At 54.8% G+C, this 16,136-nt stretch overlaps 6 protein-coding genes across 6 annotated transcripts; 2 read left to right on the top strand and 4 right to left on the bottom strand.

The window, feature by feature from the left end:
- Positions 1 to 397: 397 nt before the first annotated feature.
- Positions 398 to 2,205, bottom strand: CLAFUR5_03033 (Zn(2)-C6 fungal-type transcription factor afumD; the record flags this gene model as incomplete). The annotated part of the gene is made up of 4 exons (XM_047902181.1): positions 398 to 458; positions 518 to 1,456; positions 1,508 to 2,038; positions 2,096 to 2,205. 4 exons carry the CDS (start codon positions 2,203 to 2,205, stop codon positions 398 to 400), a joined length of 1,641 nt encoding a protein of 546 aa, XP_047757629.1.
- Positions 2,206 to 6,885: 4,680 nt separating this feature from the next.
- On the top strand, positions 6,886 to 8,714 carry CLAFUR5_03032 (Putative amidase; the record flags this gene model as incomplete). The annotated part of the gene is made up of 3 exons (XM_047902180.1): positions 6,886 to 7,147; positions 7,200 to 7,484; positions 7,525 to 8,714. The coding sequence occupies 3 exons, from the start codon at positions 6,886 to 6,888 to the stop codon at positions 8,712 to 8,714; spliced, it is 1,737 nt and encodes a 578-aa protein (XP_047757628.1).
- A 669-nt stretch (positions 8,715 to 9,383) lies between these two features.
- Positions 9,384 to 11,467, bottom strand: CLAFUR5_03031 (2-isopropylmalate synthase; the record flags this gene model as incomplete). The annotated part of the gene is made up of 2 exons (XM_047902179.1): positions 9,384 to 9,584; positions 9,722 to 11,467. The coding sequence occupies 2 exons, from the start codon at positions 11,465 to 11,467 to the stop codon at positions 9,384 to 9,386; spliced, it is 1,947 nt and encodes a 648-aa protein (XP_047757631.1).
- Positions 11,468 to 12,176: 709 nt separating this feature from the next.
- CLAFUR5_03030 (Acyl-coenzyme A thioesterase 8) lies at positions 12,177 to 13,271 on the bottom strand (the record flags this gene model as incomplete). Its single annotated transcript, XM_047902178.1, has 1 exon — positions 12,177 to 13,271. One exon carries the CDS (start codon positions 13,269 to 13,271, stop codon positions 12,177 to 12,179), a length of 1,095 nt encoding a protein of 364 aa, XP_047757630.1.
- A 415-nt stretch (positions 13,272 to 13,686) lies between these two features.
- CLAFUR5_03029 (Carnosine N-methyltransferase) lies at positions 13,687 to 14,968 on the bottom strand (the record flags this gene model as incomplete). Its single annotated transcript, XM_047902177.1, has 2 exons — positions 13,687 to 14,830; positions 14,889 to 14,968. The coding sequence occupies 2 exons, from the start codon at positions 14,966 to 14,968 to the stop codon at positions 13,687 to 13,689; spliced, it is 1,224 nt and encodes a 407-aa protein (XP_047758414.1).
- A 290-nt stretch (positions 14,969 to 15,258) lies between these two features.
- Positions 15,259 to 15,751, top strand: CLAFUR5_03028 (uncharacterized protein; the record flags this gene model as incomplete). The annotated part of the gene is made up of 2 exons (XM_047902176.1): positions 15,259 to 15,474; positions 15,527 to 15,751. The coding sequence occupies 2 exons, from the start codon at positions 15,259 to 15,261 to the stop codon at positions 15,749 to 15,751; spliced, it is 441 nt and encodes a 146-aa protein (XP_047758415.1).
- Positions 15,752 to 16,136: the final 385 nt, after the last annotated feature.

The following is a 16,136-nucleotide window of genomic DNA, read 5'->3' as shown; positions in this document are numbered from 1 at the left end:
CACTGTTCAATGCAAGCCACCAGACCAGTCTTCACATTGAAAGCGAAGTGTGGGTGTAGCGCAGTCGCTGTCTGTTCAAAAAATGCCACCAGTATTCAAGGTTGCAATCAAGGCTCTTATCAATCTAAACCACCGAGAAAGCAATGCGTCTTGCTTCTTATGCCAAATACCATTTCAATGCGCCGCGCCTCAGGGGATATCGAATGGCTGCAGTCGCTCACAGAATTAGGAGATTCGTTTTCCTCGTCCGCTATACGCTCCATCAAGGCCGTCACCTCAAAGTAGCAAAAAGGCGTGTGGCCATAATATGTTCCAGTTGAATTTCGAATCATTGCAGTGCTGCAGCTTGTCGGTTTGGTGTGATAACGCGTTTCCCAGTTGCGATTATCGAATGCTGTCAATATTGTTGCTGGTAGTGGGTGTTGGAGGGTCCTGCCCCTGGGTCGTTTGATGGCGTCCTGGGATATTACTTAGCCTAGATCCAGATCACGTCCATATAGGCGCTGGAGTAACGAACCCGTCGCCGCGAAAGCCGCCCAAGGAGTAGCCATACAACTGCTCATCCTGCGCGGCGTACGCTTGAGGCGGGAAACCAGGCGATGGCATAGCTCCCCAGCTCTGCGTGCCGTAGCTGAAGCCCGCTTGTGTGGCTGGCACCTCCAGGTAAGAAGCATGTGAAGTCGGTGGCTGGGTCTGTTGGGCTGCCGTACTGTGGAGAGGCGAGGGTGCAAACGCTGGGCTGAGGTTCCCGATGCTGGTGTAGCTGAACGTATCGTGACTGACGCCCATCATCGCCTGCCCCTGCTTCATTCTTCCGTGCTGCGTCTCCATCATCATTCTGTTTCTGAAACCTAAGGCTGTTTGTTGCGGGAACTGCATGGAGGAAGCAATCTCCATTGACTGCTGGTCCATTGCGCGCTGAGACTGCATAGCCTCGGTGACGCTGATGATCGTCTCCAGTGGTACCAGCGCTATCCGCGCGCAGAATGCTGATCCAAGGTCGGGATACAAAGGTTCCAGCGCCAGTGCTGTTGCATAGAAATGCGCAAGTGTAAGCATTGCAGGTCCTTGACCTCCCTGACGCTGTAGCAACAGCACTGGCACCCAGAACAGCCATTTCCGCAGCAGATAGAGGTGACTGAACTGCTCATCGGGCGATGACGCAGGCTGTGATGACTGTAGCCGTTGCAGGTACTGTAGTAGCTGTCCTATCCAGTACGATTCGGCCTCGTGACCAGCTAACATTCGCTGTAATTGTTGTAAGGCTTGGGTTGTGTTCGAGAGGATCATATATCGTTCGTTCGTTGGGACGGCCGGCTGCGGTCTCATCGAGCTTTGAGGGCTGCCGATGACATCTTCCTCGCTGATGAATTCGGCGAATATCGATTCGTGCTTCCAGGACTGCATTGCAGACAGGACCGACTGGATTCCTGCGCGCAGTGAGGACCAGCTTCGCCTACAACTTGTCAGTATCGGACATGCTTCGCAGTCAGTAAAGTGCACTCACCAGTCAGTCGCCTGCCAAAGAAGCAGTAGCGAGGCTGCCAGTACTGCATCGACATTGGCGTGTGAGAAGTTGCCGATTGCTTCATGTAGGCCGCGAAGTGCGATCGTTCCATGATGTATATGTAAGTTCCGCGTCTCGTTTGATGACTGGCTCCAAGCCAAATGGTTCGCAGAAAATGACAGGAGAGCATGCATGACATAGGGGTAAGAAGATGCTATGCTTAGGAACTTAGGGATCTTCTGCGTCCATATTGTGAGGTTCGAGGTGCTCTTGAGCAAGAGATCGTTCGAGATAGTAGAGAGGTGGTGAATCAAGCGGAGCTCGGTCTTTGAGTACTCATGCGTCTGCGGTGGAGGGAAGACCTGCAGGCTAGGATAAGGAAAACTGCCCGTCTGCTGCCAGAGGTCGATTCTGCTCTCGGTCCCGGGGGTAAACACGAGGGAAGACTGCTCTGGACTCGACTGGCTCTCAGCATCTGTGTTTATCGTCTCCATATAGTCGCATCGTACTTGATGCTTGGTGCAATTTCGACTACCACACGTCAGATCACCAATTTCCTTACACCTTCCATGACTTTTCTGTACATACCATTGAGGGAAGGTCTCATCACAGCGAATGTGCCGCCGTTTGCAAGTCTTGCAGCCTTTACGGCTCTTCGTGTGACTGCGCCGTGAGGGACCGGTGCCTTGTCCAGCCATGGCGGGTGCGTGTACTTTTCGTGTGAGTGTGTGAGACCGGATGCTAGTAGGCCTGTCCTATTCGAGACACTGCTTCACCAAGGCCACTCGTCCGTCCTCACGTGTACCAGATGGAGTCTTCTCAGCGGTGGACGGCCGTGCAGGCTGTGCAGGCGGTCCAGGATGTTGGAAGGTCCCTTTGCTGAGGCTTGGCTGTGGTGGCTGTATGCTAGAGTGATGCTCTGAAGCGAGTGTGAGGTATATCTATGCTCTGTCGAGTGACTGTTCTTCGCACGGCTAAAGCAGAAGGCGATCCATAGCGAATGTGGAGAGAGTTGTAGCGAGTGTGTTTACTCTTCCAGAATCTGACCCGATGGAGACGACCGGAAGGCTCTGGGGACTGCGGCAGGCGATGAGATATAGCAGGCAAGAAAGTAGATGGAAGTGTGGTATTGCACCTGACGAGGACGAGATGCAGTCCCAATGGCTATTTCGAGACGAGCAAAGCTAGCCAGAAGAGAGAAGGTGCCCTCTGGACAGAAGAGGCACCCTTGGGCCTGTGACTAGGGACCCTCCTCGTGTATGACATCGGCATGCATTGGCCGAAGGGACGTGGAGTCTGCTGGAAAAGAAGCTTCGCCGTGCACTCACGGAGTCACAGACGCTCACAGGCTCACAGGCGCACAGGCGCACAGCCTACAGGTCAGCAACGCTATGGGCAAACCGCCTTTCGCTAGGCTGACGGGCCACGGCAGGCCAGACGCTCGGAGCAACGCTGGCCTGCTTAGAGTTTGCTCCCATGCGACGTCTTCACGCTACCCTCTACAGTACCGTTCTCGCGCACGGGCTCGAGCCACAGCCACAGCCCAAGCGATGTGCGCGTGGAATGCTGGAAGCGGACACTGACAGCCCAATGAGGTAGGGTTGGCAGGCCGAGGGGGAGTGTGCATGGCCGTCTTGGGCTTGGCTCTGGACTGCCGATAGAATGCTGGTGCTGCTATGCAACAAATGGACCAGCACCAGCACCAGTACCAGCACCAGCACCAGCACCAGCACCAGCACCAGCACCAGCACCAGCACCAGCACCAGCGCCAGCTCGGCGCAACAGGCGACGGTTCGTTAGCCTACCACGATGAGCAGTTTAGGAATCGCTGCGTTGCTTATGCTTCGGAGTCGATCTGCAGGAAGTCCCGCGCGAGAACGAGAAAGTGGAAAAGCACGGCCAGAGAGCGTTTTGCCATCGTCCATCCGCTCTCCGTCCGTGTCTTGCTCAGCCTCCCTCTCGTGCAACGCTGGCCAGCTGGACGGTGTCGGCACCCGACTGACCGCACCGACGTCCTCTGCACGCAGCACAACACCACGCCCACGACCACGCCCACGACCCCTCGATCGCGCCGGTGCGGTCGGCGGTCGGTGGTTTGCAATACCTTAGGCTCGAGCTGTGGCTGTCGCGTGGTCTGGGAACGTTGCATACATGTAACCATCAAAGTCTTACCCATGACGAAGGTGCGGCCAACGCACCAGCAGCGGCCGCCATACCCGACTGAGCATGGCACGGTATCTATGTATAGCACCTCAAGCTTGCCCACAAACATAGCTGAGGACAAGTCGCTGAGCTCTCGAATCATGGTCGACGTGCTGCTCATGCTAGAGCCACAGTCCCATGCACCATGCTATCATTATGTGTCTACGCCGGTCGTGCGGAGCGTCCTTTGCTTCGCGGCAAACCGCACGCTAGGTCGGAACATGACAAGGCATATACGCCTCGCACCGCCAAACACCTGTCCACGCTGTCTTTGCTCGGCATATGTAGATGAAGCCACCTTGACCGCATCCATGCTGTTCGCGTGGAGCAGACTGGCATGCTGCTCTCTAAGCATAATGTGGGGATCGTGGCCGTTTGGTGTCCGTGTCCGTTGAAACAACGGTATGTCTTCCAAGTTCCACGCTGGCCATGTACCGAATGCCGACACTGCAATTGCGCATGACGCCTATTCGTCCTTCACTATGGATGGGTCCCTGGACGGTGGACAATAATACCGGCCTTCGTGCCGCAACGTGCCTCTAGAGGCTGAGTGAGGTGTGTAGATCGGAAGCTACTCCAGGTGCAGTAACGAAGGCACTGAGGCACCGCGCGGCGCGTGCAAGCTGCTGCTGTGAGACCGAGGAGAGAGCGGGCGGTGGTGTCGTGCCCTGAGACAGATACATGTAGCCTTAGCCGGCGACGTGCTGTTCGGAATGGGAGTGGGAATGGGAATGGAATCTGTCTTCCTCGTAGACCCTTTCTGTTCCCGCCAATCGTCGAGACGGTGTGCGGTTAGGGTCGCCTCCCACGAAGCGAAAAACATCCTGGCACTGATGCACCGCCACTCCACTCACTAAGATCTCTATCCCAAAATAACAACCACAAAGCAGCGGCAGCAACCCGTGGGAGGGATGCCATCGCCTGTGCGCAACGTTAATGACCTGCATGAGGCCATCGCCCGCCCGCGAGAGAGCACCACAGGGCCTAGCACCACCCACCACCGACACTACCCTCCGGAGCGCAAACCCTCCCTCGGCGACTGCTGCCGAGCACAACCAGAACCACCGAAGCACCCTCCATACTTCCCCGAGCACCACTTCGCCGCCCCGAGCCCTAGCATATGCCGACTAATCTGATTGAACTTCAATGCACATTGCACCTCGAAGACCTCTAGCATCTATCTTTCCCGCGCACTCGAGCCGGCAACGAGTAGGAGGGCGGGCCCTCACGAGGCAGGGGTGGGGGCCCCGCCGATGTGCCCTCCCCGAGGCGCAACGGCGACGTGCAAGATAGTCGACATATTAAAATTTGATCGAGATCTGATTGACATTTGATTGACAAGTGGTGCTCGGGCGGCAAAGTGGTGCTCGGGGAAGTATCAAGGCCGAAGCAGCTGCTTTGCCATCCCTCTGAAAACTCACTGTCAATTAGTTGCCGTTAGTACCGCACCTGCTACACCTGTTCAGTCGATAGCGGACCCGTCACCCAATTTCGAGTCCGTGTAGCCCCCTGCTCGTCCATTGATTGGCTACATAGGCCTACAAGCGTACGACTTGGTGAAAACCAGGGAAGGACACTGCCGATGACTTAACCACCGTGGTCCGTCAGAACTGCAAAGGGATAATACTGCACTACAAATTCGCCAACAATCATCACTGACTGACGGCCTCCACCTCCGACACTCGCCGTTGACAGCTCGCTGAGGCGCTCCTGACTGTACCGTCACACACCGACCAACACGATGACTGAGCGTCAGCGGGTTATTCTCGTCCTGCTCGGCAGGTTTCACTTGCCGTGACATTCGACGACAACGGCGGCAGTTTGCCCTGCTTCGCACCAAACCAACACCCACTGTGGGCATGCTGAGTCAGTCACATACTCTGCCCATGCTACTACATGTAGCCGGACGGGTCGCAGAGATGCCAGCGCCGAGGTGCTTTCCTTTCATGGCATCACTCCGACTTGATTACAGCATAGTGGAGTGACTGAGGGCACAGCGATGTACCACCGAACAGGCCTTCGATGCACGAGTGGGAACAGTAAGGCAGCTCTACCTCGTCAAGCATGCATGCCGAGCTCCAGCACGCCTGTCATCTGTCTTTGGTGTCGCCGTTACTGCTGGTCGATCTCGACACCACGACCACGAAAGACTCAGCGCCACAGTCGCTGCTGACGCCGAAGCAACCCAAAGTATTGGTAGCGAGAGCGAGCTCAAGGATGAAGCCGCAATTGCGGTATATCGACGCTGTCATCACATGCAATCGTTGCTTCTTCACCGCACCACCCATAACCTGGATGTGCAGCATGGAAGCACTTTACAGAGCTCTCGCCACACTCCAGCATGGCATTCAGCAAATCGCATCAGTCCATCATTGAACGGCCACACCGACAACACAGCCCCGCGGCGACGAGCGGGTAGTGCTTCCTATACTGTTCCTCCCGCAGTATTGCATGCATCAAGGGTGGCATCCAATTGCCTATCTCGTCACAACCTGGTCCTGCGGGAGCAAATCTCTGCGGCATCGATTCTTGTCAATGCTTAGAGATCTGCAAGGTACCCCCCACTGCAGCACCTTCACATATTGATGTTGCATCCAACGATGATCAGACGCATGTCGGGTAAGTTGCATTGTGACGATCCTTGCTACGGTCGAGCTCTGCTAAAGAGAAGATCTGCTGGCTGTGTACTTTTTTAAATGCGCCGCCTAAACCTGCACCCTAGCGACCTCCGGAGCGCACAATGGCACGCGCGCGCGCATGAACTAGAACTAGCTCGCAGAGGCGCGCGGAAAGCGTCGACCAGAGTTCCGACCGCCACATGACAAACGCTTCTTGTACGGACGTAACTATATCGTCAGCTTTCCTGCGATATACATGTATCGTTGCAAACATTCCCCACAAGCAGCGCCACACAAAATGCGGGATGCGCAGGATTGTGCATGGAAGAATCATGGCCCGGTCTAGATCCAAAACATTGAGTTTGCTGCGATGTGCACAGTGCTTGGACAGCTTGCTCGCAGAGAAACGCACATTGAAAAGTCCGGAGGCGCGTGGTGAACCTTGAAGCTTAACCTCGGCCGTCGGCAGAAGGAGCAAGTCACGGCATGGCATGCCAACGGCTGACTTGGAGACCAGGATACGGTAAGCAATCACGACCAGCATCACACTAGACAGCAATGCCTGCTCAGTGGCAAGACATCGCAAGACGCAAGCAAGAAGAGCGTAATGCTCGGATAGCGCCAGAATGGGAATTGCAAGATACTCTTTCAGCAAGCGGCGGCAGTATCCTGGACGTGCCTCGTCGATGTGGGCTCTTGACTAATCACGAGATCGACATCACTGAGCAGTACGATGCTACTAGGCTGTCATATGAACTTGCGGCAGGAAGAATTAAGAGTGAACATGTCGTTCGAGCCTTCTGCAAGCGGGCAGCAATAGGTGTGTGCAATTGACAACATCCTACATCGTTGATCTGACATATCGTGAACAGCTCAGCAACTGACGAACTGCCTGACCGAGATCTTCTTCGAAGATGCCATTGCTCGCGCTCGTGAGCTTGACCAGCATCTCGAGAAGACTGGCAAGCCATTGGGTCCGCTTCACGGCCTGCCCATAAGCCTCAAAGATACCTTCAAGGTACGAGGCTACGATGCTTCTGTTGGCGTCGCCAGCCTGTGCTTCAAGCCCGCTACCAGCAATTCCGCTCTGGTGGACATCCTCCTCTCGCTTGGCGCTGTGCTCTTCTGCAAGACCAACATCCCTCAGACCATGATGGGTACGTTCTCAATGAATCTGGTAGGTATGCGCTAACACAGGAGTAGCGCTCGACTCGCACAACAACGTGTTCGGACGTACACTCAGCCCGGCTAACTCCAAACTCACACCAGGTGGTAGTTCTGGAGGCGAAGGAGCGCTGGTCGCCATGCGAGGGTCTATTCTCGGTGTTGGCACCGACGTTGGAGGCAGTATACGGATTCCCGCCGCTTGCAACGGTTTGTACGGCCTTAAACCGAGCCACGGGCGCGTCCCGTTCGCTGGCCAGGAAGGCGGCAAGCGATCTGGCAGTAGTAAAGTCGAGATCGAGGCCACAGCGGGACCCATTGCGACAACCGTGCGAGACTTGGAGCTCTTCATGCGAGCCGTAGGCAATGCAGGCGCCGAAGCATTGGATGCAGAAGTCGTGCCGCAAACTTGGGCCTCGCTGCCACTACTCTCAACTACCAACAAGCCACTTCGTGTTGGCGTTGCGCGGACGGATGGACACGTGAAGCCCCTGCCACCCATTGAAACTTTGATGAAGGAGGTCGCGCAGACGCTACGCAGCTCGGGAAATCATGCCATTGAAATCGTGGAAGTGGATGTCTCGCCCGTCCTTTCACGGTGCGTCAAAACTTTCAACGGTATCATGAGCCTTGATGGGAATAATCAGTGGCTGGATCTCCTTGAGCCGACTGGCGAGCCGCTCTCGCCGTGGCTGCAGAGTCGTATCAACCGAAGACCAAGGAAGGAGACGAAGGAGGTGGTAAAATTGCAGGCGAGCAGACTTGAGCTGCAAGCTGCGTTCTTGCAGGTCTGGAAGGAGAGTGGAGGGTACTGGATGACCGGTGCTGGGGAGGCACGGCTGGGGGACAGAACGCTCGATGCGATCATCTGTCCCGTCGCACCTCACCCCATTCCAGAGATTGATCGCTGGAACACAGCAAACTACACCGCTGCGTGGAATCTACTAGATCTATCGACAGGAGTCGTGCCAGTGAGGAAGTTCACCAAGCAGGACTTGAGAGGCGAGGTGCCCAGCTCGGAACCACTCAATGGATGGGATAAGATCAACAGGGAATTGTGGACCAAGGTCGACCGCAACGTCTACCTCGACAGCCCACTGAGCGTGCAAGTCGTGACTCCACGCTTGACAGAGAGGCAACTCGTGCAAGCGATGGCTGTGATCGACGAAGCGGTGAGGCCTTTGCGGGAGCGCCAGGCAGAGCTTGGTGCTAGCAAGCTCTAGACGAACATACAGTAGCCCAGCATAGGCGTGCCTCTCACTTTCCCTTTCGCGACCTTGCCAGTAGCCAGCGACTTACAGAAGCCGTGTGAAGTTGCCGTCGTCGTTGGTCACGCAAGAAAGAATGTTGCAAATCGCCCAGTAAGGCCGAGGCCAAACTATCATGACCACCTCGTGTAGATCACAGCAGGAGAGCCGGCAGTCACCGTGATCTGCTGTGGTGTTTGGCGCGAAATGGTCGTGGTGGTGTTGCATCACATCCGATTTATGCGTACCTATAATCGACTCCCTGCGCACGAAGCAGCGGGATATGACACGTGAAAAGTGCTCAAGCACCCACCGTCTCCCAGCCACAGCACCCAACCACGCAGGAAATAGCAACAGAACGACCTGATAACGACTCGCCTAGCGTACTGTAAGACGTTGGATAGGGCCGGCACCATCCAGAACTCAACGCAAGGCAATACGAGAGCCCCACACATAAGGCTGGAATGCAATGGGCTGGAACCGTGACATCGTCGAAGCTCATCAGAGAAAGAGAGATGATCAGATTAACCTTTCCTTAGATATTTCTATCTTTTCTTTTTTAGAAGCCTCGTTCATTTCTCCAACCATGATGAAGTAGCAAGTATGCGAAGAACGCCACAGCCACCACCCTATGCACCAGCCTTATCATGATTGACCATCTCCATTGACCTTAGCCTCGAGATTGGCAACAATACGAGACTCTGCATCCGGCCCTGAATTCGCTGGCGCACCATTCAACGCCTGTTTCTGCTGGCTGAGATCTGCTGGGGCGCCGACGTCCAGACTTCCAGTGTTGGAGCGTTTGGGTCGGAACGGCACGGGCGTGGTTGGTCGTGAGGAGAGGAACTGTAGAATCGAAAGAAGATATTATTAGCAACACAACGCTCTAAACCCTCCGAAGCGAAAGGCAAGTGTACCGGCCAAGTGAGGTGTTGTTATGCCTTCAGTTGCCGAGACCTTGATTGTTCTTGGGAGAGACTCACCGATGATGCAGCGCCAAGCAAAGCAAACAGAGACGATTGCACGACATCTTCGTGAATACCCACGCCCCAGACCTTCTGGTGCGAGCCTGCGGCCGTACATTCTATGTACGTCGCTGCTTGCGTGTCGCGTTTCTTCTCCATTTGTCGTTCGATGGCGTGTTCCTTGTAATTGACGATATCGAGATCGACGCCCAGATTCTTGAGGGCATTGGCAAGAGCTGAGAGGGCACCGTTGCCGACACCTTCGACGTTGTGTTCGCGACCGTCGATCTCGATTACGCCGGTGAAGCGACGGCGGAGGTTACGGCCTGATGCTGTTTTGCCTGTTTCGGCGGGAGGCGCTGGAGAGGCGGAGCGGTCGGTGGAAATGTTGTAGTCGACGAGGGAGAAGCGCGGGTTCTTGTTGAGGTGGTAGGCGTCGACGAAGAGGGCTTTGATCTCGTTGGCGAGGAGTTCTCGTCCGATCATGTCGGCTTCGCGTTGGACGATCTTGGAGAAGGCGACTTGCAGGCCACGAGGTAGATCCAGCTCAAGAGTACGTTTGATAATCCAAGCGATACCACCCTTGCCAGACTGGCTGTTGACACGGATGACGGCCTCGTAAGTCCTGCCGATGTCCTGAGGGTCGAGCGGCAGGTATGGCATCTCCCAAGGATCCTCTGGACCAGCTCGGTCCTTGTCCCTGATGTTGAAGCCCTTTTTGATCGCATCCTGGTGGGACCCAGAGAAAGCGCAAACGACCAGAGAGCCTCCGTACGGTGCACGCGGATGGACAGGGATCTTGTTGCTCTTCTCCACAATGTCTATCACGCTGTTGATGTCCGAGAAATCGATCTTTGGATGTATGCCTTGGGTGTACAGGTTCAAGGCCAGAGTAACAAGGTCGACGTTGCCTGTCCTTTCACCATTTCCGAACAATGTACCTTCCACTCTGTCTGCGCCGGCCATCTGTGCCAACTCTGCTGCCGCCACGGCGCATCCTCTGTCGTTGTGCGGATGTAAAGAGACTGAGATCTTCTCTCGCTCAGAGATGTTCCGGCAAAAGTACTCAATCTGGTCTGCGTAAACGTTCGGTGTTGCCATCTCTACTGTCGCCGGGAGGTTGAATATGATGGGGTTTTCTACACTGGGCTCCCAAGCTGCTTTCACTGCCTCACAGATCTCAATCACAAACTCTGGGTCCGAGTCAGAGAATGTCTCTGGCGAAAACTCATATGTCCATTCCTCCACACCGCTCTCCGGGTCGTCCTTTGTGATTGATCGTGCGTACTTTGTGCACTCCACTGCCAACTCCTTGCACTGTTTGTTGTCCATGTTGAAGACGATCTGTTGGAAGCACGGACTTGTCGCAAGGTATAGATGCAGAATGCCCTTCTTCGCGCCCTTCAAGCTGCCGACTGTCCGTCGAATGAGCTCCTTTCTGCAAGGCGACAAGACTTGCAGCCAGACGTCGTCGGGCACCACGCCCGGTGTTGTGACCAGTTTCCTCACGAAGTCGTAGTCTGTTGCGCCTGAAGAGGGGAATGCGACTTCGATCTCTTTGTAGCCCAGTTTCACTAGCATCTGGAAGTACCTCCACTTCTGCTCTCCATCCATTGGGTCTACCAGAGACTGGTTGCCGTCTCGCAGGTCAGTGGCCAGCCACCGGGGCACCTTTTCGATGGTCTTTGAGGGCCATTGTCGGTCGGGAATGTGCAAGGGCTTGAACTTCCTGTACTTCCTGCTGGGGTCCGCAAGCATTACCATTGTGCTGGTGGGGTGTTGCCGTGAGGCGCCTCGGTATGAGTGGGTCGGTGGGAGAGTCGCGACTGGGTAGTGGCGAGGTGCGTTTCGTGGGGAAGTCGACGGGGAGAGTGGGAGTTGATGTCAAGATATAGCAATGGGTGAAGTGAGTCAAATCGTGAATGCCAGTGAGTCCGAGAAAACTAAATCATCTCCCAGAATCCTTGCAATCGCAGTGTGGGGTACTGCCAGGATGGCGGGGCAGAGACATTGCTTCCCTTCCACGAGGCCATCCACGACATTTGATTGAAGCAGTACCTGAATCTTGATGCTGGCAACATACCTACATAACTATTCGTCTGCAATTCAGGACGTGCTTCTGCTTCAAAGGAATCAGCTGATGAACTCTTGCCTCTATGCTATCGAAGAGAGACGCCCTGCCAAAGCACACGTGAAAACACGCTGTCTAAGCCGACCATGTCCGTATAGCTGCCGTGCGAGGGTGTGAAGGTGTGTAATCAATCTTTGATATGTTGCTAAACCCAGCAAAAGAAACAAGGCTGCACGGCTCTATATGGCTGCAACCTTCCCAAAGCAGTGCCGGATGCCTTCACTCCCGGTCTCTAGACATAATCTGACCACACCTTCTCCACCGTCGTCGCTTGGTATCGGCACGCCGCATCAGAGATACACGCGGTAAAAAGCATCCATCGATCGAAGGCGACAAGAAGCACTATAGCTTCGCCTCCTGCTTCAACCTCACCACACCCTCCTGCACACAACTGGCAATCAACTTGCCCTCCTTGCTGAAAATCCTCTGCGTCACATACCCCCTCCCATCCCCTGCCCAAGGCGTCTCACACTCCGTGCACATCCATTCATCCGCCCTGAATCCCTTCGGATCATGGAAATAAATACTATGATCCAGCGACACCATCATTCCAATCTCTGGTCTAGTGCTATCCTTCAAACCCTTGATGACTCCGTCTTTTACTTCGAGTGTTTTGAGCTGGCTGATCATGTCGTCGTCCATGCCTTCTACGCGTTTGAGAGTTTCGAGATCCATGCTTTTCAGCTTTTGGAAGAGTTCGGCGGGGATGGACTGCGAGGGCGATTTGGATTTGTCCGAGGAGGTCAGGCTGTTGTGCCGCCATATGCGATGTGTCCTGGCTACGGTGCCTATGAAGTAAGAGTCGGACATGTACGCGAGAGCAGAGAGATGTGCCTGGTGACCTCCTTCGTCGCTGATCTTGCCGCGGGCTTTGATCCATTGTCTTGTGCGCTTCTCATGCGGATGCGGGCTGTCGTTGTTGTAGATGTCGACTCTTTGCGTCACGAAGGGGGATTTGTTGCCGCGTAAGATATCTACGGGTTCCATATTTATGGGAGCTGCGATGTCTGGCATTTTCGCTTGGTGCTCCACTGTTTGCTTCCCTCCTGATCCTTCTCGTGTGAAGCTGAGGGTGGTGGTGAAGATAGGCTGACCGCGTTGGCGGGCTTGGACTGTTCGTGTTGCAAAGGAGCGACCTTCTCGTACGCGTTCGACGTGGTATATGATGGGTATGTCGGCATTTCCGTTCAGGACGAAGTAGCAGTGCATGCTATGGACTGCGAAGTTCTCCGGGACTGTCTTTTGCGCCGCTGCCAGACATTGGGCGATGACTGCGCCGCCGTATACGCCTCGAGCACCCGGCGGATGCCATACTGGTCGCGTGTTTGTGAAGAGATTCGGGTCGATGTCGTTGAGATGTGTCAATTCCAGCACATCTTCGATGGGTGCTCTATCATTCGAAGAAGGTGGTGGCTTGATCAGCGTCGGCCGGCTCATGGCGGCCGGAAAGAGCTGTAATGCTGTGCTACAGAGTGTAGGAGCAGACGAGTGTCAAGATATGGAGACAGGTCGTTGAACAATATTAAGGAATAGGAGAGATATCAGAGCTCATTGATCATTTCGGTGGTTTCTCCATGTCACGATCTGGCTCCGGCGCGTCCTCGACAGGAACGAAGCCGAGGTGTTCGGTTCAAACCCGGCCAACTCGGTTCGGAGCATGTGTTCTTCACGGCATAGCACAAAGCCTTGCACAATCATGAGTCTTGACGCATGTACATGTACACTTTGTGGCATTCGTCATCCCCAGACAGGTCGTACAGACTTTTCTTGTTGTGGTCTTCGCTCTCATGACCAGTCCGAGGTTTGCAACGATGGTGCATCAGCCAACACAGAGCTTAACATCACTAGGAGCTCACGTTTGCTCTGCGATTTTCCGCGCTACCCAGAACACAGGGCGATACACGTTCTGCAGCATGGCCTTTGGATCTTGAATGTACCCTGTGGGAGGTGCATCCTTGTGCTCAATCATCTTGAAACCGTACTTCTCGACCAACGCGAAGACCTCATCGTTCGACAACTCGAATGATCCTGGTTCTCCAATACCATCGTCCCGATCAGTGTTGTGCAAGTTTGTTCGACCACGTAGTCTGTCTCGCTCAGCTGGAGTTGGAGCTGACTCGAAATGCCACAGAAGTGGTCCGAGGTTGATCCAGACACCACCAGGCTGCAGGCAAAACTTGATCGCCTCGATGTACCTGATCACGTTGGGCGCAGTGTCGATGAAGAAGCATGTGGTCACTGCAGCAAAGCGGTCTTGATACTCCGGTTGCCGATAGAGGACGCAAAAGTCGCCAGCTGTCATTGACATTCGCTCAGCTGATGGTGTCTCGGACTGGATCTCCAGTGCGGCAGCTTCGAGAGTTGCTCCGGGATGCACATCAGGAATGCCGACAGCTTGCAGCTGGTTAGCGCGAATGATGTGGTTGCTGAAGCTTAATGCCCACGGGTACAAGCTGTGTTGGCTGGCCTTCTTCGTGAAGTTGAGGATGTAGTTTGAAGCTAGGATCTGATGATAGGATATCTCATTCCCTTCGACAGTGTAACCTGCACAGCATATGTCGAAGACCAGGCGACCCAGACCCGCGCCAGGAACAAGCACTGGGTATCGCGAGCGTTGATCAGGCTCCGAGGCCGGCAGGTGAGTCTCAAGAGCCTTCAGTATGGAGGCAAATGCCGCATGTCGTTCTGGGAGGCCTTCTGTAGACCAGTCGCGATACAGCTGGCGAATGGTAGATCTTGCTTTATCGAGGTCTGCCGGCGATGCTTGACCTTTCCAGTCCTCGTCGCTCGCATCAAGCCCGAATGCCGGAAAGCCAGCTTGCAGGATAGCTTCCGCTATGTCTGCATTGGCATCAATAGCCTCATCAACCGCATTGAAAGTGTTCGGCAGCGAGAAAGGCGGGGAGGACAGAAGATCTATCTGTGCAGATGGTAAAGAGTAGAAAGACTGGCGACGGAGATGTGTGATGTTGTAGTGCGCTGCTTGGCGATACTGACTGATGACATGGAACGGTGAGAACTGAGTGGTGTCGATCATGTGCCTGCAAGACCTACCGGTACGAGTTCAGTGCTGCATGAAGCACAGCTTGCTCCTCTGGATCTGACAGGGGGTTTAAGTCTTGCTCATTCGCCATGATTTCCGTTATTGCTGTGCGCCCTTTCCCATCGGCATCGGCGATTTCCGACCCTCTGTGCTATGCTGGATGCTGTATCTCCGGGTCTTAGAGATGTGTTGTTGTACAATGTAGGGGGAAGGAAGCGAACTAATGCGGAGGGGATAGTTCTAGTGGATCCAGCCAAACCCAATCAAAAAGCACCAGGATCATTTTGGGGCAGAACGCGTCTTGGTGCACTTTCTTCTAATCAATGCACAACATCCACCAACACGATACACATCCATCCGGGGAATCATCAGCACGAGATCATGGCTGCAGATGCTCTTCCACCACCAGCCTTGAACGACACGCGCGATGAAGGTGCCATTCAGCTCGCGATCGACCTACCGCACAGTCCTGGCACGCGTATCAACCTGCACCTGACCGTACTCGCAAAGTCGATTTTGCTTTTCTTGACAAGCACGAGTCCTGATGCCGGCCAGCAAGCTGCAGCAATGGGTAGCTTTGTCTATGCGATGCCCGATGTGAGCAACGTTCACGGCTTGCATCGTGTCAAAACTGACCCTCATACTACAGAGATACAATCAGACTCAGCCTATGAGTACGGCACTCTACAGCGTGCCGTCCACTCTGGACTTTGCAACTCGCATGGCCAAGGTCCTTGTCCGTCGACTGCAAAAGCCATGCTATGTCAGCAGCAGCATTGATCTTTCTGGAGCCGCTGGAGGTGGCGATGTGGATGAGGAGCGAGATGCCTTTCGCGGCGTAGTGGACGCGGTGTGTGCAACAGTCCTGGGCTGACACGCACAGCTTGACGAGCTGTCTACATTACTGTTGCATACGCGAGTGCGTTGTCAACCTGATCTTTCGAGCTTCACGGCAGGCAGTATCAAGGTTTCGTCAAGTTGCATTTGCAGGAAACGACCCGCCCAGACGGCATGGACGGCCTGCTCGGAGCGCTGAACCTTCTGCTGCACATCGTGCTCGCGGCCCGAAAAGCGCACCAACGAACGCTGGCTCAAGCACAGCAAAGTTGGCTAATGATCTGGGTGGTGCAGTACGCAATTGCTACCTTTCAGCATGTCGGCGGTGCAAGAGCCCGCCTTCCGCAATCACCATGTCAGTATGAGTGACGGACAGATGCTCGGTCCCGCCCCATCCCCTCCCTTCTTACGTTCCCATCCAC

Source organism: Fulvia fulva, chromosome 2, assembly GCF_020509005.1.
Source record: "Fulvia fulva chromosome 2, complete sequence".
NCBI lineage: Eukaryota > Fungi > Ascomycota > Dothideomycetes > Mycosphaerellales > Mycosphaerellaceae > Fulvia > Fulvia fulva.
Note: the sequence above shows the minus strand (reverse complement) of the source record. Positions and strands in the feature narration are given on the sequence as shown.